Genomic DNA, 20,725 nt, shown 5'->3' with positions numbered 1-20,725 from the left:
TCACCACTAGGAAGGCCTCCAAAAGACATAGTGCTCACTTGCGATTGTCTCGATTGTCTCTTGGAAAGACAACCAGTGTCTTGAAGCAAAGACTCTTGTCTTGTCTGCTGTGTCACGCCTGTATGTGTGACAAAGAGCCTCACACTTACTGGAGAGAACTGTTGATGTTACCGCATCTTCTCTACTTTCTCCTCGTTACTTCCTCTGTCCTGCAGATCAAAGAGGAGAAGACCTGCCAAGGAGATTCAGTCCAGGGCAGCTGAGTGACAAGCCCAGTTGTTGCTCAACATTACCCTCAAGGGGCCCCACCCCCTGCAGTTATAAAGCCCTAGTGAGGTGAGGTGAAGCAACCACAACTGGTACTCAGCCTCCAGAGCACCAACAAGGCACTGGCACACAGGCGCTATGGCAAACGACGTGCAAGTCCCGCTGTCCCCGCTGAAAGGGCGGCACGCTCCTGCAGGTAGGTCCCCCGCACCCACGTGGCTCCGGCAGCTGCAGGGGCTATCTTCACCCCCTTTCATCCTCCCAGAAGCAGCTCAGCGGAGCCAAGGTTGGCAGTCCACAACTGTCTCAGCAGCCTGAGCTCCTCTCTGGCTGTAGATGAGCTGGGACATACCCTCACTTGCGAGAGTCACCCTCGTGGGGATAATACCCTACTCAGTATTCCACCGCTCACGCCGCTTTTGTAAGATACCCGTGGTTAGGATGTCATACTAACCCCGTGCAGAGAACAGTGCCCCTTTCCTGCTTCTGGAGTCTTTGGGGTTGGGCAAAGCTATCAGCACCTTTTAATAAGCACGCAGGGACTGGAGGGGCTCTGACATCTAGAGTATCTCCCGTTGTTCAATGCATGCTCTTCGCATCGACTCTGTGGACCCTGGTTCTCCTGTAACTACGTATATGTTTACATAGTTTGGCTAGCATGCACGGGCCTATTTTTAGTCAGCTTTACGTTCTTCCAACTGCTGTCCTTGTCTCCTGACATCTCAAAAACTTGGCTGCTTTGTGCTGGCCTGTCTCCATCTACAGATCCTGTTGTTTTTATAATGCTTTGGTACCTCTCAGAGGAGGCTGAGGCCTCTGAGCCTCAGGCCAGCATGACAGGCACAGGCTGTGCAGAGGCTGGGGGATCTGATGGAGACCCAGCGCATTCTGGAAGGCAGCCCAGTAGACTAGACTTTTCTGACGTCTCCTAGGCACCATGTCCAATCTCCTTTTCAGTCTACTGACATGCTACCCTTGTACTTGTGCTTAGCAATTTTTAACATTAAAAATGTGAAGGTATTGATGCGAACGAATGGGGGGGGGGCTGTGTATCCAGTCGTTAGGGGGACTCGTATATTGCAACAAGGCAAAGAAAATACGCCACTCCCTTCATGCCGCCTCCAACCCAGGCCTTCAGATAATGATCCAACTAAAAAAAAAATCTGATTTGCTACAGTACATTTATGCACAAAGTTAAACTTAAACACGTGGTTCCTTTGGCTTAAGTCAATTTCAAAAGTGCAAGTTTGAACACCACCACCAGGAACTGCCTGTCCCCGTCACTAATGGTTGCTAATTACTCTGTGTACATAGCGCACCATGACTCCATCAAGCATGTCACAATGCCTCCGGCATGACAATGAATTATTATCAACTGTGACACTGCAGATAAGAGGTTCTGGATAATTGGAACGGAGAGGCAGGCCGACCTGCATCCCCACTGAGCTCAAGAGAACAAAGGAGCGTCACCCTTCAGCTGGTTCCCCATATATTTTTTTTTTAAGTCTGAGCCAGTCTGCAGTATTGCAAGTTGTTATTTATGGAGCAAAACTCGTAAGATGCCAAGAATTCTATTAAATTTTCACCCGATATTTGGAAGCAAAATACAGATGTCTGACAGCAGCAAGCTAATGTCATGAGGTGGGAAGGTAAGGAAGGCATGGCAGTCAGAATCGGACAGAGTAGGGTTTGAGCTTCACTTGTAATTTGCATCTCGGAGTCTCGGATTTTTTACCTAGGGAAAGGGAGGATAAATAACAGCAATCTGGTAAAGCTAATGTGTGATGAGAAGGGACAGTGAGCATAAGTAAGGGATGTGACACTTGAATGTTGACCCCTTTAAAACGCAGGCCTTGCAAGACCCACTGTGGTCAGGAAAATGCAGAATGATGCTTCTGGACTCCAAGGCTTTCAGAGGTGGGATCCTCGCTGGCGGCTGCTGCGGGACTCCGGACAGAAAACAATTGCACTGGGGAAAGACACTAGCGATTGCCAGCATAGCTATGAATGGGGCCACTCGGAAATCAGCTAGCCAACACTCTCCAACCCCATGCACGTGTGCTGGGCACTTCTTTACGTGTGTTAATGTAACATATCACACTACGGTTAGCCTTGGTTTCGCATTTATGCCCTGGAACAAGACAATGTCCGTCATGAAGTGGCCTGGGCTCTAGGAAGCATAACTGAATTTCCCGCTGTTTTGGTTTACCTTTATCTCAGTTTTATAATAACCCCATTGCGTGAAAGGCAATAACCAAAGTGTTGTGAGCAGAAGACGGTCCAGGGATGCCAAATGCGTGATGAATAGGAAGACAAACGGTCGCTCCTCAGTTCATCTCCAGTCCTGCACGTTTTAAATTGACTTAAGTCAAAAAAAATCAGAAGTGTTCTGTGGTTCAGCTGTGAACTGCCAGAAGCATTTTCTGGCTTGTGAAGAAAACAGGAAAGGTTGTGAGGAAAGGTTATCATGAAGAATCCCAGAGGTTACCGTAAGTGCCTAAGGACCAGTGTCTTTTAAAACAAGCAAAACGGAGGGCGGGGTGGGGGGGTGGCATAGGTCAGTGTGCGTGCGTGCATCAAAGAATACATGAAAGATATTCTATTAAAACAATAAAATTAGGCCAGGTTCATGCCTTTAGTTCCAGCACTCAGGAGGCAGAGGCAGGCAGATCTTTGTGTATTCCATGACAGCCTGGACTACAAAGAAAATTCCTGGTCAGCTGGGAATCTACATAGTGAGATTCTATTCCCTCCCCCAAAAAAATTAATTTTAAAAAGACATGAAAACTAAACAAAATGAAGGCTTGGTTTTTCTCAGTCCAGCTGGTAAAGTCGTGAAGAATAGGGTTGAACAGATCTGGGGGTTTGAAAGAGAAGTGCATGAGATCCACTGCCCAAAACATCGCGGAGAGGGGGGCTGGTGACTGCAAGGGCAGCCGCCAGTCGCTCAAAGTCAATCTTCCACCTGCATAACATAGAAACTCCTAGACATGGCAGCCGCGCTCCAGATAAATGCCGCTCTGCAGAGAAGCCACACAAAGGAGCACACTGAAAGTCAGAGAGGCCAAGAGACCCTGCTAACACCACACATCCCTGAGACTGGAAGGGAACTGGCTTTGTGATGAAATTTTCTTGCTCCAAAAAAGCCCCTTCTCTTGAGAATTTGTCAGGGGTCTTGATTGGCCACCAAAATTCGCTGACAAGTCAACCCTGACTATCCACTGAGAAGCCTATAAGCATTGGCCTCTTCCTGAGATCTTCAAGTAAGTTTTCAGCCTTAAAGCAGAGTGTGGGCAAACTTTACATTTTCTTGCCTCCTTTAACACATTCCGCACGGTCTAGGGAAGGAAAGGGGCCAGTTTCTCTTACAGGCTGGTTTGGGGCTTGTCTATTCACTGCCAAACACTGGGAAAAAACCTTAACTAGAAACTGCATAATTTGAGACTATAAGATCGACCTTTGAAAAACTACAAACCACAAACTCTACCACAAGAAGTCAGCTCTAACCCAAGACAAGAAGGGAAAGTTTCAGTCCTGCACCAACAAAGGTTTTCTAGCAAAACAACCCCAAAAAAACATTACTTTATACTTCTGTAGATTCTAGTTCATTTTACTCGCCCAAAGTACTGACAATCTTATGTATTTATATTCAAATTTGTATTTATGGTCCATTAAGATAGTAAACCTATTCGCATTTTACTGTGTCTAATTGCAGTTGGGTTTTACACAAATATTCTAGAGAAAATACAGTCCACATATGAAGCTGAAGGCGGGCGCATTAAGATTGAAAGGGCTGATTTATACACAGTGGCTCCTTAGAAAGACCTTCCAATCATACGCGGGGTCAAGAAAACAGGCCAGGGTGATTGTCGTAGGCTATAGTGGCAGTTTATCTAGATCCTGTGAGACCAGTGTTCCCAGCAGAGCTTTGAAGATGACCCTCCCATAAACTGGTTCCAACTAGTTCACTCACCCCAAGTTTGTGAGAGCCTTATTCTATAAACCAGGGCATCCACCCACAGAACTGGGATATCTTCTGTCTTGCCAAATGAAATCGTCCTCCCTAAATGTCTTTGCTTTAGTCTTAAGAATGAAGAACTCCTGCAGTGTGGGTTTCTAAAGTATCCCTTGGTGTTTGGTTCCCTGTTAAGTGTGTACGCCCTTTCCAAGGTGAGGCAAGTGATGGACATTCTTTTAGCAACAGATTAGGACACCTGGCCCTGCAGAACTTTGGTGACCCTGACCTGCATCTAGTGGTCTTACTGGATTGCACAGCTCCCTCCCTGTGACCCCCCTTTTCTCTCTCTCTCTCTTATTGCTCTCCTTAGGAGACTCTCAGAGTCCTTCTAAATGAACTAAACATTGCCGAAAACAAAGATCTAATTAACCACATTAAGGAAAAAAACTCATATGATCATATCCATAAATGTTTTAAAAAATTGTTGAAATCTAATATCTCTTCAAATAATAGAATAATATGGAATTAAAATAGAAGGATAGTCCCTAAATGTGATGAAAATTCATAATGTGTGTATTATAGGAATAGATATGTAGGAATAGAAGGCCACACAAAGAATGTATTACATTTAATAAGGAAACACAAGCTTTAAAAATCAGAAAGACAAAAATGTCCACAATCATTCGAGGCCAGCCTGGACTACAAGAGCTAGTTCCAGGACAGGAACCAAAGAGCTACGGAGAAACCCTGTCTCGAAAATCCAAAAAAAAAAAAAAAAAGTCCACAATAACCACATTTTTCCTAAAGGAGACATATTATTCTTTGTAAATTATATTTTTCACCTAGAAAACCTATAGAAAGTTATAATAAGCAATAATAGAATTTGCTACAACTTAAGTATAAAATTAATTACAATAAACTTACTGATATTCAGCTAAACTTTTAGGTTCAAGTTTGTAGTTTGGGCATGAAGAGTAGACCTGATTTACAATAGCAATATCAACAAAGATAAAATGCTTACTAAAGGGGAACCTAAGCATAAGCCTACAAAATTAATCTGCACAAATTTCCAAGGGGCTCAGAAGAGGTAAACAACAGAAAACCACACGTATTCTCAAATACAGAGCCACCAGGAGTATAATGATGTGAATTTTCCTCTTTAACAATATCCATAAATTTACCCAAGTGAGGTGGTATAATCTCAGTTCTCAGGAGGTTAATGTAGGAAAGCCACAAGTTCAAAGCAACCCTGGAAAACACAGTAATACTGTATCTCAAAAGAAAAATCTTATCAATTATAAATAATCAAAATATATCAACAAGAATTTATAGGAAATTAGCTGAGCAGTGGTGGTGCATGTCTTTAATTCCAGCACTTGGGAGGCAGAGGCAGGTGGATCTCTGTGAGTTCAAGGTCAGCCTGGTCTACAAGAGCTAGCTCCAGGATAGGCTCCAAAGTCACAGAGAAACCCTGTCTCAAAAAATTTGTAGAAATACAAAAAAAAAAAAGAATGTGTAGGGAATTGACAAATTTTTAAAGTAACAATGGATAGTAAAATTCTTTAAATAAAATGTCACAAGATGAACTGTCAAGTATTATAGTATACTATACTTTAACTACAAATATCGGGGTATCTGTACAAATTAATTGAACAGAAAGTTCAGAAATACACATAGATGTACATGTTTTGACACACTCTTATATACTCCCATATATATGTATATGTGGTGGTTTGAAAAAAAATGGTCCCCAAAGAGAATGACACTTTTAGGAGGTATGGCCTTGTTGTAGAAAGTATATCACCATTGGGGCAGCTTTGAGGTCTCTTGCTCAAGCTTCCCTCAGTGTGACAGTCAGTTCACTTCCTGTTGCCTGCAAGATGTAGGACTCCCAGCTTCAACACCTTGCCTGCATGCACACCGCCATGCTCCCTGTCATGATGATAATGGACGGAACCTCTGAAACTGTAAGCAAGCTATTGTGGGATATTTGTACACTGTATGATATAAAGAGGTATTGCTGTGATTGGGATAAGAAAATCCTGAACGGCTAATAGTTAGGCAAGAGAGTAGAGGTAGGACTTCTGGGAAGAGAGAGAACTCTGGGAAGAAGAAAGGAAGATTAGCCAGCAAGATATGGAGAAGAAACAGGAGGTACAAGATGGAAGAAAGGTAACGCCACGTGGAAGAATATAGATTAATATAAATGGGTTAACTTAAGTTATAAGAGCTAGCAGGATAAGCCTAAGCTAAGGGTGAGCTTTTGTAATTAATAACAAGTCTCCATGTTATTGGAGGTCCCAACGAAAAGGCTTGCTACAGAGAGCCATCCCAATAAAATGTTTTATTTATAAGAGTTGCCATGGTCATGGTGTCCCTTCACAGCAATAGAAACCTACCAGAGATAATAATGTTTATATATATATATATATATATATATATATATATATATATATGTGTGTGTGTGTGTGTATACATATATGTCTCAGTGTACAGTAAAGGTGAATTTCAAAGTGACAAGGAAAAGATTAATTTTCAATATTTGGATCAACTAAAACAATCTTACATCAAACCACGTGTTGTTGTGTGCCCGTAACTACTGCCCATGGGTGGTAGAGGCATGAGAACTTGGAGTCTGAGGGCAGCTTGGGCTACACAGGGAGTCCTGGGTTCATAGCAAAATCCAGTCTCAACAGCCTCAAAACAAAGCAAGACAAAATTGCCTCTTCCTTATGACTTGCATCAACTGTATCATTAAAAGACCAAGGATATATGGGTGTAGCTGGAGCCTGGCCTCACAAGATGAAGCCACTGAATGTCTAGAAGACAGCAGAGAATGGTCAGCAAAAATCCCATTTCCTTATGAAACCACATGAGACTGACAAGCTTACATCATAAGAACAATAAAGGTTTGCAATGGGCAGACATTATCAATGTGGAAAAAAGCAGTAACTGGTACAATTAATCACTTTGCATTTCACAAACTGCTCCTAAAATTCAGTAAGAAAGAGATGAGAGACTAGTAATCTAGTGGGGGGGAGGGGCTGGACAAAAGTCACAGAAAAGAAAACACAAACACCCTTCTAAAACAGGCTTAAGCTGTAATAACAAAAAGGAAATGCAAATTAAAGCAACGAGATACTGTAACCTGGAGTTTGGGGACAAAAGCCTGGCAGCCCCAAGTAGCTAAGTTTGGCCATTGTCCCCAAAATGCCAGTTAAAGACATGAGCAGTGATCAAAAGCAGAGAAGAGGTTTGATCCATGTGCTTCGGGAAAAGGAACAGACAAAGATCCAGGGACCCCAACTTCATCTTCTAGGCCCTGGCATGAGCCTGAGGCTTAGTATTTATTATTTTTTATTATTTTTTATATTAATGTATGTATGTGTGAGTCCAGAAAAGGCTATGAGCGACCCAGGTGACTGAGCTAGTGTGGCTGCTGGGACCCAACCAGTTCTCCCCAAGATCACAAGCACTCTTAGTGCGGATCCGTGTCTCTAGTCCCGGTCCAAGCGTAAGGTTTAAATACAAGGAGAGTCAGGAAGGATCATGTGAAGCCATTTTCTTTCCCCAACCAAGCCATCTGACTCCTCCCACTTTCTAAGACCTAGGCATAAAGCAGGTGACCCAAATGAAGGCAACAGCACAAAATGAAAGCTGGGATGCTGGGCTTCCATCCTGCTTCCAGTTACTTACTTACAGGACCCAAGACAGCTTCTCTGTGCCCGTTACAGTTCTAATATTTAGCTTATTAGTTATTAGACAAGACACAACCTTGTCTAGCTCATTGCCTGGAGAAACAATTGCTACCATGGCAGCTGGTGAAACTGTCAACTAGTGTAACCTCTGTGAGGGCCAGTTCAGCCAGATTTGAGAGAATTCCAAATACACGAAGCAAAGTCACTTCTAGAAATACAACGCACAGATAGCCGTGTGCTTGTACGACACTATGTATAAAAAGGATACTCACCGCAGCTCTGTCTATGAAACGAGCGAGACACTTAGCATTGGCAAAGTGGCCAAGTCAACACAGAAGGTTTTCATATAGAATTGCAAAACAGATATTAAGAAGAAAGACACACTGAGCGGTGGTGGTGCACGCCTTTAATCCAGCACTCTGAAGGCAGAGGCAGGAGGATCTCTGTGAGTTCGGGGCCAGCCTGGTCTACAGAGCGAGTTCCAGGGACCGCCAGAGCTACACAGAGAAACCCTGTCTTGGGGGCGGGGAGAAGAAGGGAAAGGAGAAGAGGAGGAGAAGAAGAAGGATGGAGATATGTAGACTAAAGACAGAGAAATGCGGAACATCCTATAAAATGTGTGGTTAAGGCAGGGGGAAGGGAGGGGGTAAATCAGATAATAGAACAGTTAGTATCTTATTCTACCATTTAAAACAAAGAATGTGTCTAATAACATCTGTTGGTGAAAACTAGGAACTCGGAACTTGGAATTTAGCAGTGTCCAGGGAGATGGTCTGCAGGCTGGAAAGAGATGGTGGCAGGGAGTCACAAATCTTTTCATGTGTCCTGATCTGTGCACCTTCTGCACTTCAATATTAATATGCATAAGAAGAGTGATAAAGTCAGCTTGAGACACAGGTCTTCTTTATTTTCCACACTGGAATTAGTTTTAGAGAATTGCCCAAGTGGAGTTTCCATGAAGAGAATTTATCAGGTTCAAACAAATCAACGTCCCCGTTAGCCACTTTTCATTTGAGCATGTCAGATTTTAGATGTGTGATGTTTCTGAGAAAGGAGGGAAGTATTTGTTGTGACTTGCAATCTGAAGCGGGCTGTTCCTTCTCCAACGCTGATTTCAGCTGACACTGTTAAACACTTGAATTGCTTTTAGGTCGTCTGTAGCCTAATTAACACTAATTGAACTCTTGAATGGCGTGACTATTAATACAATTTAATTACTCATTAGAACCTCAGAGCTTAGCCAACATGGAGGTTTGGGGTCTGAGATGAAGGTGGCTATCCCCTGGAATTCAGAGCCCTTCGTTTGAGTTAAATGTCTGTGAACACCCTGAAATTTGGCTCATCTCTCCGAATCTGACATTTGAAAGCTTCCGTTGAAAAAACAAAAGTGCAAGCCATGCAAAAAGCTTTAATCTTGTGGGAAAACAGAGGGGTCACATTGTAATTATGGGTTGCTATCTTGAAGAATGTAATTGGTTTGATAACAAGGAACAAAAAAAAAAAAACCCTGTTTTTCAGCTAAATGCCTAAGGGAGTGTGTTGTTATTCTTCCTAAGGCGTGACCTTCTGCCTTTTCAACCTCGTTTCCACCTCTCTGAGCAGAATAAAGCTAACCCCAGGCCTTCCCTGCTCCCTGCCCTGGTTTCCTTAGATTTTCTTTTTCTTTAATTCTGTTGTTTAGATAAAAGTGTTTTTTCTATGTCAATCTGGAAACTCATGTTAGATGGGAGTCCTGTCTGAAAAACAAAGCTGTTCTCACGTGCACGCCTGCTTATTGTTCCAGTGAAAGCTGGAGGGATGCGGATTTCCAAGAAACAAGAGATGGGCGTTTTGGAAAGACACACCAGAAAAACAGGACTGGAGAAAACAAGGTAGGGATCGCTTATAGTTCTGCTCCCAGAAGTTATTCGGGGACAAACCAAGGCCCCTAAGAATTTCAGGGGAGGCAGCCAGGCATGGGTAGAGGCGAGAATCACGATGAGTATTGGTTCTGGGATACCAACTGGAGCGTTTCCCCATTACACCCTACCCATTCTCCTCTCTGCAGCCACCCAGCTGCCTCCTAAAGTGGTCCTAAACCCATCCGACCCCAAAGATCATCCATTCATCTTATTTTCTTTAAAATACTGCACCTCCTCTGGCCTTTCTCATAGCATGCTCTATGATATGAATAAAGAATAACTCCCTCTTAAAATTTTGAAATTTCCGTTCGCTTATTTAAGAAAACAGTCACTGCGCGCTGGCTAGTTTTATGTCAACTTGACACAGGCACAACACAAATGACACAGTCACTTGGGAAGAGGAAAGCGCAGTAGAGAAGATGCCCCCACCAGATAGGCCTGTAAGCGAGCCTGTGGGACATTCTCTTCCTTCGTGACTGATACGGGATGGCCCAGCTCCCTAAGAGAAGCTAGCCAGTTCGCAGCATCCCTCCATGGCCTCTGCTTCAGTACCTGTCTCCAGGTTCCTGCCCTGCTTGAGTTTCTTTTTTTTTTAATTATTTTATTTATTTATGTTTATTTGTTTTTGGTATAAGTTTCTCCATCTGCATGTATCCCTGCACACCAGAAGAGGGCATCAGGGCATCAGATCCCATTATAGATGGTTGTGAGCCACCGTATGGTGGCTGGGAATTGAACTCAGGACCTCCGGAAAAGCAGTCAGTGCTCTTAACCACTGAGGCAGTCCAGAGTTCCCTCAGTGATGGACTGTTACCTGGAAATGTAAGAGGAAACTAACCCTTTCCTCCCCACGTTGCTTATGGCCATGGTGTTTGTCACAATGACTGAAATTGTAACCATGGCCAAGCTTGAAAGCATACCAACACTGGGGTTGTTTTTCTCCCTCCTTCTTCTACCATGACCTTGACATTATAAAGTTAGAGGTCAGAGCTGGTGTATCCTATACACACGTGGACTGAAGACTTGCTTAAGGACTATGAGTGTATTGCAAAAAGAAATGAACACACTGACCCGATTCCTCCAAGTAGCCCAATGAGGAATGATGCTTTTGGAGTTTGGTTTCCATGGAGCTCTATGAGGGATTCAAAAGGAATTGTTTAAGGGATGCTCAAAAAACCTGCTTAAGTCTCACAGAGAAAATGTGGAGAGAAACAGACGTAATTTCTTTGTCCTTTTCATATCAAATTATTGGTCGTGTTTCTGTGTGTGTGTTTGTGTTTGTGTGTGTGTGTGTGTGTATGTGCGTGTGTGTAGTGTTTATGTGCATGGCATACTCACACATGTGGAGACCCAAAGTTTCCATCAGGTGTCCGTCTCAATCGTTCTCCACTGAACCATCTTCCCAGCCCCCAAGTAAAGTTATTTTTAAATTACTCTTCAAAGTTTTTTTCCCAGTATGCGGCAGGGATTTTTATAAAGGATTTCACACACGAAAGAAAGAATGAACTACTGGTAGATTTCCACTAGTAACAAGTCTTATACCATGTCTGAGAACCCATGACAGGTCCATAGATTCCCCTTCATTGTGACTCCCCCCCCCAACCCCCACTGAGCATAGAATCCTCCAGGTCTACTTTCCTGACAACCACTTCTTACAGAACAGTTTTTACTTATTTTTGTTTGTATGCTTTTTATGTTTTGAGGCAGGGTTTCTCTGTGTAGCTCTGGCTTTCCTGAAACTCTCTCTATAGAGCAGAGATATGCCTGCCTGTGCCTCCTGAGCACTGGGAATAAAGGCAGGTGCCACCACCACCCAGCTACAGAACAGTTTTTTAAACACAGGAGAGACTTCTCTCATAATCATTGGTCTAGATCCCTAATAGCTTCTAGCAACCAACACAAACAATCCAGAAAATAAATTCACCAAGCACAGAATTTGTGTAAGACACTGCACTGTGGACTTGGGCCTGAATGAAACCTTCCTATAACATAGCTTGACCAGAGAGAAAGAAGGTAGACACAAGAGAACACATGCTATCATGGCTTATTGTACGAAATCCAAAGACAGAACTGGTGGTCTTTGCAGGGAACTGGTTATTCCCAAAGGTCACTGATTTGACAAGTGTTTTAGTTCATGAATCCATGAACTATAGGCTTATAGTATGTGCATTTTATGTGTGCATAGGATATGCCAGTGCAAAGCTAAAAATCAGGTATAATAAGAACTTGGTTTACAAAGCGTGGTGGGGCACAGATGGACATGGAGACAGAATGTTGTTCTCTAGGTGTTGCTGAGCACAGTATAAACCTGCAGGAATCATTTAACCTCTTCAGCAGCGGTATTTTGAAAAAACACAAAACTTGGGTATGTGTTTGTGTATGTGTGTGTCTGTGTATGTGTGTGTATAATTTGTGTGTGTTTGTGTGTGTGTGTTTGTGTATGCATGTTTATAATTTGTGTGTGTGTGTGTTTATAATTTGTGTGTGTGTTTATGTATGTGTGTGTGTGTGTGTGTGTTTATAATTTGTGTGTGTGTGTGTATGCATACACAGAGAGCAGATGACAGTTCCAGTATTGTTCCTCAGAAACAATTTGCCTTTTTTAATAACAGGCTGTCTCACTGGCCTGGGCCACCAAATAATCAGGGCTGGCTGGCCAGCAAGCCCCTTTCTTTACCTCCCCAGTGCTGGCATGACACCTCCATACCTGGCTTTTCTTGTTTCTTCCCTGTGGGTTTTATAGATCAAACGCAGGTCTATCAAGCACTTTACTGACTGTAACATCTCCCCACCCCAAATAAGTCACTTTGTGGGAGTGGTGCTGGGGATTGAATCTAGGGTCTGTATAAACCAGGTCCACACTCAACCAACCACTGAGCTACATCCCCAGCCCCAAGCTTTGGCTCTTATTTAAAGACCCTTTTCATCTTCACAGTGCCGTCCCAAACGCTGCCAAAATCCAGATGCTGGATGCTCTGAACGACACACTGGACAAGGTGAGCCATCCGTGCAGCGACTCACATAAAACTCTGACTCTGTGTTTGCCCAGTGGATCAGGTGGCTCCTGTGAGCCGGCAGACGACCAACTGAGATTTTTCCAGCCCCTGAGTTTGATGTCCTTGTGGAAGAAATCGATCTGTTCTCAGTTAGAGACACATAAAATAGTTTAAATGAGAAGAACTGTTTCATTTAGAGATTCTCCCCAATCCCTGAAGTGTCTATTAATAAATCACTTCAAAACAAGGTAGGGAATGATGAAGTGAGCGTCATGATGCTGAGTCTGTAGAACTTTTCATTTGTCCTCCCAGATATTTCTCAGGGACCGGCTTGTTTTTTACAAAAGGCAGCGTGGTATGCCGGGACCCTTCTTCTGTACCTCAGCATCTCCATAGGAAATATTTGATTTGTGGCCATGGTGGGTAGTGGAGGGCTGAGAGTTTAAGGGCTGAAGGCAGCCAGACACCAGCTGGGTTTGTCTAGTAAAACACGTTTAAAGAGGGTAAAACCACTACTATTTTTCCTTCTAGAGCTTGAATTTATCCCAAGTAGCTCAAATAGTGCAAAAAAGTCATATTGAGCAAACAGCAATTTGGGGTTTGGGATTCTGCAGTTGGTCGCATCCCCAACCCCATTCACCCATCCTTCATCCATCTGTCTGTCCATCCATGCTTGTCCCCCCCCCATCTTTACTCCCCATCCCTATCCCTACCAAACTCTGTAGGTAAACTTTATGCTCCCTTGTTCTATTTTCACAAAGCAAGTGCATGGATCCTAAGGGTGATAAAGAGGGCCACCCTCTTTCTTCTGCTCACCCACTGACTGAACAAACAGGATGGTGTTGCCTCTGTTTAGCAAGGACTTGAAGTTGTAAGGGTATTTCCAACTTCTCTCCCACACTACTGAGAATCAGCAATTATTCTGAAATAAACCAGTAGACAGATCAGCAGGGAACGGCCTAGAAGTTTATTGCATGCCCAGGAGCTAAACAGAAAAGTGAATGTCCAAGAGCCCAGCACAGAGTAGGAGCATACACCCTTGCAGCATAAAGGGAAAGGACATGGAAAACGTGAGTGATACAGAATATGAATCACTTTTAGGGGACTGAATGGCTAGAAGAATAGCCGATAGCCTGCTACCAAGTCTGCTCTGCGCTCTGTGTGTGGGTCAGCTCTTGCCTCCCTTCCTGAGGTCTGCATCTGTTTCTTGGCTCTCAGATATCTGGGACAGAGATTCACAGCAGTAGAGAGAGAATGTCCTGGAGGGTCTGGTCTTTGGGTAGAAAGAGGGCTTCAGTGGGAGCCCCTCCTGCACCTGCCGCCTACTAGGCTTTCTCAGTGTGTGGTTTCAGTGTGCCAAGGGACCATACTTTGAAGTATTGTGTTGCCAAAATCGGGATCTGAGGAGCAGCAACTCAGCTCTAGAAAGAGTCATGCCCCCCCTTCTCTGTGATGTGTATCTGTCTGTCTGTGTGACTGTGTCTGTGTGTCTATGTGGTCTTATGTGTGCACACAGAGACCAAAAGAGGGTACCAGGTATTCTCTATTGGAATCCACCCATCCCTTTTTGAGGCAACTACCTTTTTTGTCTTCCATTGCACTTGTATATACACAGGGCTCATAAGAATAAAAATTCATCTGTAGGATATGGTGTCACAAAACTTTTATTCCTAACACTTGGGAGGCAGAGGCAGATGGATCTCCATGAGTTCAAGGCCAGTCTGGTCTACATAGCCAGTTCCAGGACAGTTAGGACTACATAGATAGACCCTGTCCCAATCCAAAAATAAAAAAGAGATTTATATATTTTTGATGTTTTCCTCTTGTGTTAAAGTGGTTCCTTCCCCATACTATACATTATCATGAAGACCTAACTATTGGTCAGAAGAAATGCGGTAGTATAATTAAGGAGCATAGTTTTTGTATTTGCTAACTAACATTCTTTCTCACTTTCGGCTAGTTAAGTTGAGTCCCAAGAGCCCACGATGTTCCTGACCTTGATTTTGTAATAGTCTAACACGACTACTTCCTATAAGGCTTCACCAACCATTCAGTCATTTGACTACCAATGATACTGTTTAAGACTTGGGAGATTTTTTTTTTTTTTGGTTTTTTGAGACAGGGTTTCTCTGTGGCTTTGGAGCCTGTCCTGGAACTAGCTCTGTAGACCAGATCCGCCTGCCTCTGCCTCCCGAGTGCTGGGATTAAAGGAGTGCGCCACCATCGCCCGGCTAAGACTTGGGAGATTGGAAACACCCCCAGAGAGATGGAACTGGATTAATCTAGGTGAAGAGCAGCCTGAACATTCTCCTCCCACTGATTTTCCACGTAGACTGGTTTCTCTCACCCACCCTGCTGTTGCTGCTTCTCTGCCTCTCCCATCAGCTCTCCCCACCCACCTCGCCACCCCAACACAGAATATTCCCACTGTGCAGTGGCCGCACACATTGCCTGATGTCACTGTAGAAAAGGCGTTGTGTGACCCAGATGCTTTCTGTGCTAGCATCTGGGAGACCTGGCCGTGGCTAACTTCTACCAGTCACTTTCAAAGGCAAGTTGACTTTCAAGATGTCATAACGTTCCTCAAAGATTTATGGTTTCTTAACTTTTCTTTTTAAGACGGGGGGGGGGGGAGACGGGGAGACACATTTTTGAGTTGTGTTCTCAGCACACAAAGGTATCTGATTAAACATTAACAATGTTTATGTTTTGTAGAGGTGTGTGACATTGGTGTCTGATTAAACTTCAGTGACATTTTCCAAATCACCAGGCATTGGGTCATCCACTGGCCAAAGTTGCCCAGCTGCCTGTGAAATGGGGTCTTAGGAAGGAAAGCTATCAAAGGCATCTGTGAAATTAGAAGGGATCCTCTCCTTCCACAGATTAACATCTCCCTCGGAGTGCCCTTGAATGTCACTGATGTGGAGTGTGTGTATCGCTTTGAGTGCTTTGCTTAATAGGCTGTGGAAATGTAAGCGCCAACCCTGGAGTCGAAAATTAACAGCCGGGGAAGATGGATGGACGAGCTGGCATCGGCTCAGACCACCACACTTCAGCCTCAGAAGCAGAACCTGCCATGGGTCTCCTTCCCTCTCGGGTTTACTTCAGACTTCCAGGCAGACACGCTTTGAGCAGACCTCTTATGCTGGCTGTCTTCCCTGAAACTAAAAATAGGGGTTTTGAACTCACAGGTGCCTACAAGGAAGGAAAATTCTCAACAGAGGAATCTCTCTCCTGTTTTCATGCTCAGTGTCACCCCTGTAATGAAGCCAGGAGGCAGAATACACGCACGCACACACACACACACACACACGCACGCACACACACGCACACACACACACACACACACCTCAACCTTGAATTCTTCCTCTTGTGTTCTGTTAGGTGCTGTTACCTTAGTGGCTCAGACAAGAAGCAAGTTTTATTCTACTAACACTATCTCTTTACAATAATAACCATTGATTAAAACTCTAGAACTTTCCCAAGATAAGATGCTAAACAAAAATATAGATGGTTGTAGACCATATTCTAGAAACTGACTTCTATTTGTTTCCAGTTCTGTTTTGATAATCTAATCTCTGTACCTTCAAAGACAAATAATCCACAGCAAAGACCCTGGTTTCCTGTAGCCCTGGCTAGCCTCAGACTCCTGGTCCTCCTGACACCACCGCCCCAAATGCTGGGATTACAGGTGTGCCCCAGCACATCAGGCTGGAAGAGAGTTTAAGACTCTCTGTCGCAACCACGACACTTCTCCATCAGAATGTTCCTGCTGACTGGGACAGGGATATGTCAAAGAGAACTTAACTATACTGCCATTGTAGTATTAAAAGTTGCCATGAAACTCTGATGCTGACCTCCACACACATGTACACACTTTTAGTTTAACACTTTTTTAAACTATTATGTTCATTCTTTGAGGATTTCATACAGTGCATTTGAATTGTGTCCACCCATCTTCCCCAGCCCCTCTCAGAACCTACCCAATTTTCTGTCTTTGTTTTTAAACCCATCAAGTCTAATTTGTGCTGCCCAGATGCTCTTGAGTGTAGAACCATCCCTTAGAGCATGGCTGACCTACCAGATATGACATCCCTAAAGAAAACCGACTCGCCTTCCAGATAGGTCTGTGATGTGTTTTCTTGATTGATGATTAATGCAGGAGGGCCCAGCTCACTGTGGACAGAGCCATGTCTGGCCTGGTTGTCCTGGGTGCTATAATATAGCAGGTTGAGCAATTCATAGGGAATAAGCCAGTAAAAACATCCCCTCTGACGCCTCTGCATCAGCTCCTGCTTCCCGGTTCCTGCCCTGCTTGGGTTCCTGTTTTGACTTCCTTCAGTGACTGACTAAGCTAGAGGCAGATGATGAAATAAACCCTTTCCTCCCTAAGCCGCTTTTGGTGAACTAAGACAAAGAGTGTTGTTTCAGGGGTACCATGTGTCGGTTGGGAGATCAAGATTTAGTTGAGTAGCAGTAGGGATGATACAGCAATATGAACATATTTAATGTTACTGAACTGCAAAATACTTTTAGAAATAGGTAAAATGATCAATTTTATATCCTATGTTACCATGATTTTTAAAACAACCCCCAGAAATGAAGCCCTTGAGTTATTGAAGGTGATCCAGGACAGGTCCGCTAACAAATCCATGCTTAGCAGAGAGACAAGGGGCTCTGGCGCTGTCCCCCTCTTCTGGTTTCCTAGCCCCGCCCATTGCCTCTCCTACCTAAAGGACAATGGCAACTGTGGCATTCTCCTTCCTGTCCCAACTTCCTGTCTTGACCCTTCTCATCCCGACTGATCACCCAGACCGCAGTTCTAGTAGAGGCTCCCTTTGTTTTCCTCCTCCCTTTACCTCACATTTGACCTTCGCTAACTTGCCAGGTTGTCCTTCCTGCCTGTGACTTTTTTTTTTTACTGTGATTTAAAGTCAACCTGAAATAACCCATCTGTTTTAAATGAAGCTAAAAACCCCCACTCTGGAAACAAACCACTGAAGTTAGTGACCCCCCCAAATTTCTTTTAGGCTCTAATGTCAAAAGAAAAAGAAAACACAATACTCTCCCTTACCATACTGCAAAACACATATACACTAATGATAATTGCTCTGACTTAAAAAATAAATAAGTCCCCCATTCGTTTTCAAACTTTAAAGCAACATTTATAGCTGATATTAAATTATTTTGATCCCTTCTGCTGGAAAGTCAGCAGGGGTCCATCCTTGGGGTTAATTAGTATATACTGTATCTGCTCATTGTAAAAGACAAAGTAGAAAAATACTTGTAAGTAAAGCACTAAGAATTTCCCATGATCCTATTCTCTGTGTGTGTGTGCGTACACATGCACGCTTGTGTTCACAATCTTATTTTGTGTGTGTATGTGTGTGCGTGTGCATGCATGTGTGTTCACGTGTGCGTTTAATGATCAAAAAAAGACTTCTCAGAGTCAAATTTCACATGAAAGTCAATGCCCTTTGCAATAGCTCGGCTAGGAGTACTTGAGAAGATATGGGAGGTACACGCTCTCCCTAGTTTTGAAGACTCCCATCAAACAATGTGCTACTTAGAGTCCTAACAGTCTATCTCCCCCTTTATTTAGCTTGAGTGTCAAAACAAGGACAAATTCAATAGTGATATATTAAGTGCCTAGCAAGCCAAGGCCCCACTTCCTGGCTGGCTAACAGCCGTGTCTTGCTTGAGGTACTTTGGGACAATATTGATGAGCTTGGAAACCCAAAACTGAAGAGACACAAAGGTCACTGAGTCCAAACTCTTCCTAGGAATAATGTGCAAATCACTCAGCAGCTCTGAAACCCTCCCCGTCTTAATCTGCGCTGAGTATAAATCCCAGGGGATCTTTGGTCGATGGGAAATTTCTCTGACTGTCAGAAAGTCACACAGTCTGTGTTCGTCTGAATGCACTTCCTCACAGCTGACGAATGAGAATCGTTTTCACCTAAAAACTAGTAAGATGCTCCTCAGTGTTCCTTCACCAGGCTGTGTAATTTGAACCAGGTGGAAGGGCCACTCTTTACTGAAAAATGTTTTCTAACTTCTTTCAGAGGGTCTTTCTCCTCATAGTTTGATAACTAAATAAATAATTGTTCCATCCTCAGAACTTCTCCTTAAGGTCGCCACATCCTTCTTAGAATGTAACGCTCTGTATTACATAAACTAGTGCTCGAATCACCTGCTGCCACAGATGGGGGGTCGCCACTTCTGCTTTTCAAGATGGGACCACAAAAACAGATATACAGCCTGGTATGATGGTGCACGCTTCTGATCCCAGCCCTTCAAAGGCTGAGGCCAGAGGGCCATGAGTTCAAGACTTTGACTTATACATGTCATATGTCCTGTGATAAAAGTTAAAGACATGCTAATGAAGGAGACAACAGTATAGCATGTATACTCCTGTGGGCTGAGGACTGGAAGTGCCAAGGAAGGAAGGTCTTGACAAAGCAAAGAAAACTGTGACTTGACCAACTGTATTGACTTTTTTTACTATAATATTGTATAACCCAATGGATCCAATGTGCTATTTCTTCTTCCCTTCTCATCCTTAGCTCAACCATAAATTTCCAGCAGCAGTTCACACAGCGCATCAAAAGCCCACACCTGCCCTGGAGAAGGCCACTCTGCTGAAGCGGGCCTACATTATCCAGCAGCCTCGAAAATGACAGGCCAGGATGTAAAAATTCAGCCATCTGGTCAACCTTCCCATTATCTGACAGCTCAACAGAAATGACCAACACTTCCTGTAGGCCTGCTGCCCTTGCTTGGTAAATAAAACAACTTTTGTATCTTCCCTTTTTACTTTGGATAATAAAGTTCCCAAAATTATAAATCCAATACATTCCTGGGCTCCTCCTGAATACTGACTCAGAGTTATTACACACAGGCTCAGTTCTCCCTGCAGACAAAGGTGGGGGTGGGGGGAGAGCACACTGAGCTTTGCAGAAACTAAAATTCTATGCAGACAAAGGAATACATCTTTCAGTTTGTTTGTCTTAGGATGGTGACATTTTCACTTATGCTGAAATGTTCGTCTCAGTTTCTTACACAAATACACAGTTTGTTTTGGAGGTTTGGTGAGGAGAGACAAAAATTATTAAATTGATTACACAGTTCCTTTTGCCGAGGAATCAAAGATGGAAGGTAAATTGATTGCAAGCATATTTTCCCTCAAAGATTATTTTGGTAGAAAGTCGTTGATAAACTCCCAGAAGGTGGATGCTCTAACCTGAGGAGATTGTGAGACATGGTCTGGGCCCCTTTAGAGGCATGGCGCAAAGTAAGGGCTGTCATAACTAAGCCTGCTCCAGCTTCCCCACCACTCCACCACACGGCTAGCTCCTTCTTATTCTTTGGTGACAGTAGGGGACAGTCACATTCCTGCTTCACAGCAGTGGCTATCACTCACTGTCCCACATTCTGCACCTTTTGTTGATCTTACTCTCCAACAATCAACTCTTCTCTCTACTCAGGGAAGGAGATCCACACTTTGCCCACCATCACCTATCATCTTTCCAGTTAGCCTCCCCGAGGGCAGTGATTCTCAACCTTCCTAATGCTATGAACATTTAATACCGTTCCTCATGTTGTGGTGACCTCCAACCATAAAATTACTTTTGTTGTTATGTCATAACTGTAGTTTTGATATTACTATGAATTGTAATAGAAATATCTAATATGCAGAATATCTCAGATGTGACTCCTGTGAAAGGGACATTTGACACCCCCTCCCAGGGTCCCAATCCAACCCATAATGCCCTGCTACTATGTGCCCTACTATTGAGTCTTATCTGGGAAGCCTAACGCACCTGGTAAACTCTGGTGGGGTGATGGGACAGATCAGCTACTTCCTCCTCCGGATTGTTAGGATTTTTTTCAGAAATAAGAAAA

General features: G+C 43.6%; 1 protein-coding gene across 1 annotated transcript; it reads left to right on the top strand.

Annotated features, from left to right (window-relative positions):
- Positions 1 to 334: 334 nt before the first annotated feature.
- Positions 335 to 19,672, top strand: Dapl1 (death associated protein like 1). The gene is made up of 4 exons (XM_075984411.1): positions 335 to 463; positions 9,707 to 9,794; positions 12,760 to 12,820; positions 19,387 to 19,672. The coding sequence occupies exons 1-4, from the start codon at positions 406 to 408 to the stop codon at positions 19,498 to 19,500; spliced, it is 321 nt and encodes a 106-aa protein (XP_075840526.1). The 5' UTR covers positions 335 to 405; the 3' UTR covers positions 19,501 to 19,672.
- Positions 19,673 to 20,725: the final 1,053 nt, after the last annotated feature.

This window comes from Microtus pennsylvanicus, chromosome 9 (assembly GCF_037038515.1).
Source record: "Microtus pennsylvanicus isolate mMicPen1 chromosome 9, mMicPen1.hap1, whole genome shotgun sequence".
Lineage (NCBI taxonomy): Eukaryota > Metazoa > Chordata > Mammalia > Rodentia > Cricetidae > Microtus > Microtus pennsylvanicus.
This window is presented reverse-complemented; position numbering and strand designations above follow the sequence as displayed.

What these genes read in the sequence shown, in the direction of transcription:
- Dapl1 (XM_075984411.1), top strand. Translation starts at nt 406, where the DNA reads ATGGCAAACGACGTGCAAGTCCCGCTGTCCCCGCTGAAAGGGCGGCAC. An exon ending in AGGGCGGCACGCTCCTGCAG is followed by an intron (nt 464 to 9,706) that starts GTAGGTCCCCCG and finishes TTATTGTTCCAG; the next exon opens with TGAAAGCTGGAGGGATGCGG. An exon ending in TGAACGACACACTGGACAAG is followed by an intron (nt 12,821 to 19,386) that starts GTGAGCCATCCG and finishes TCTCATCCTTAG; the next exon opens with CTCAACCATAAATTTCCAGC.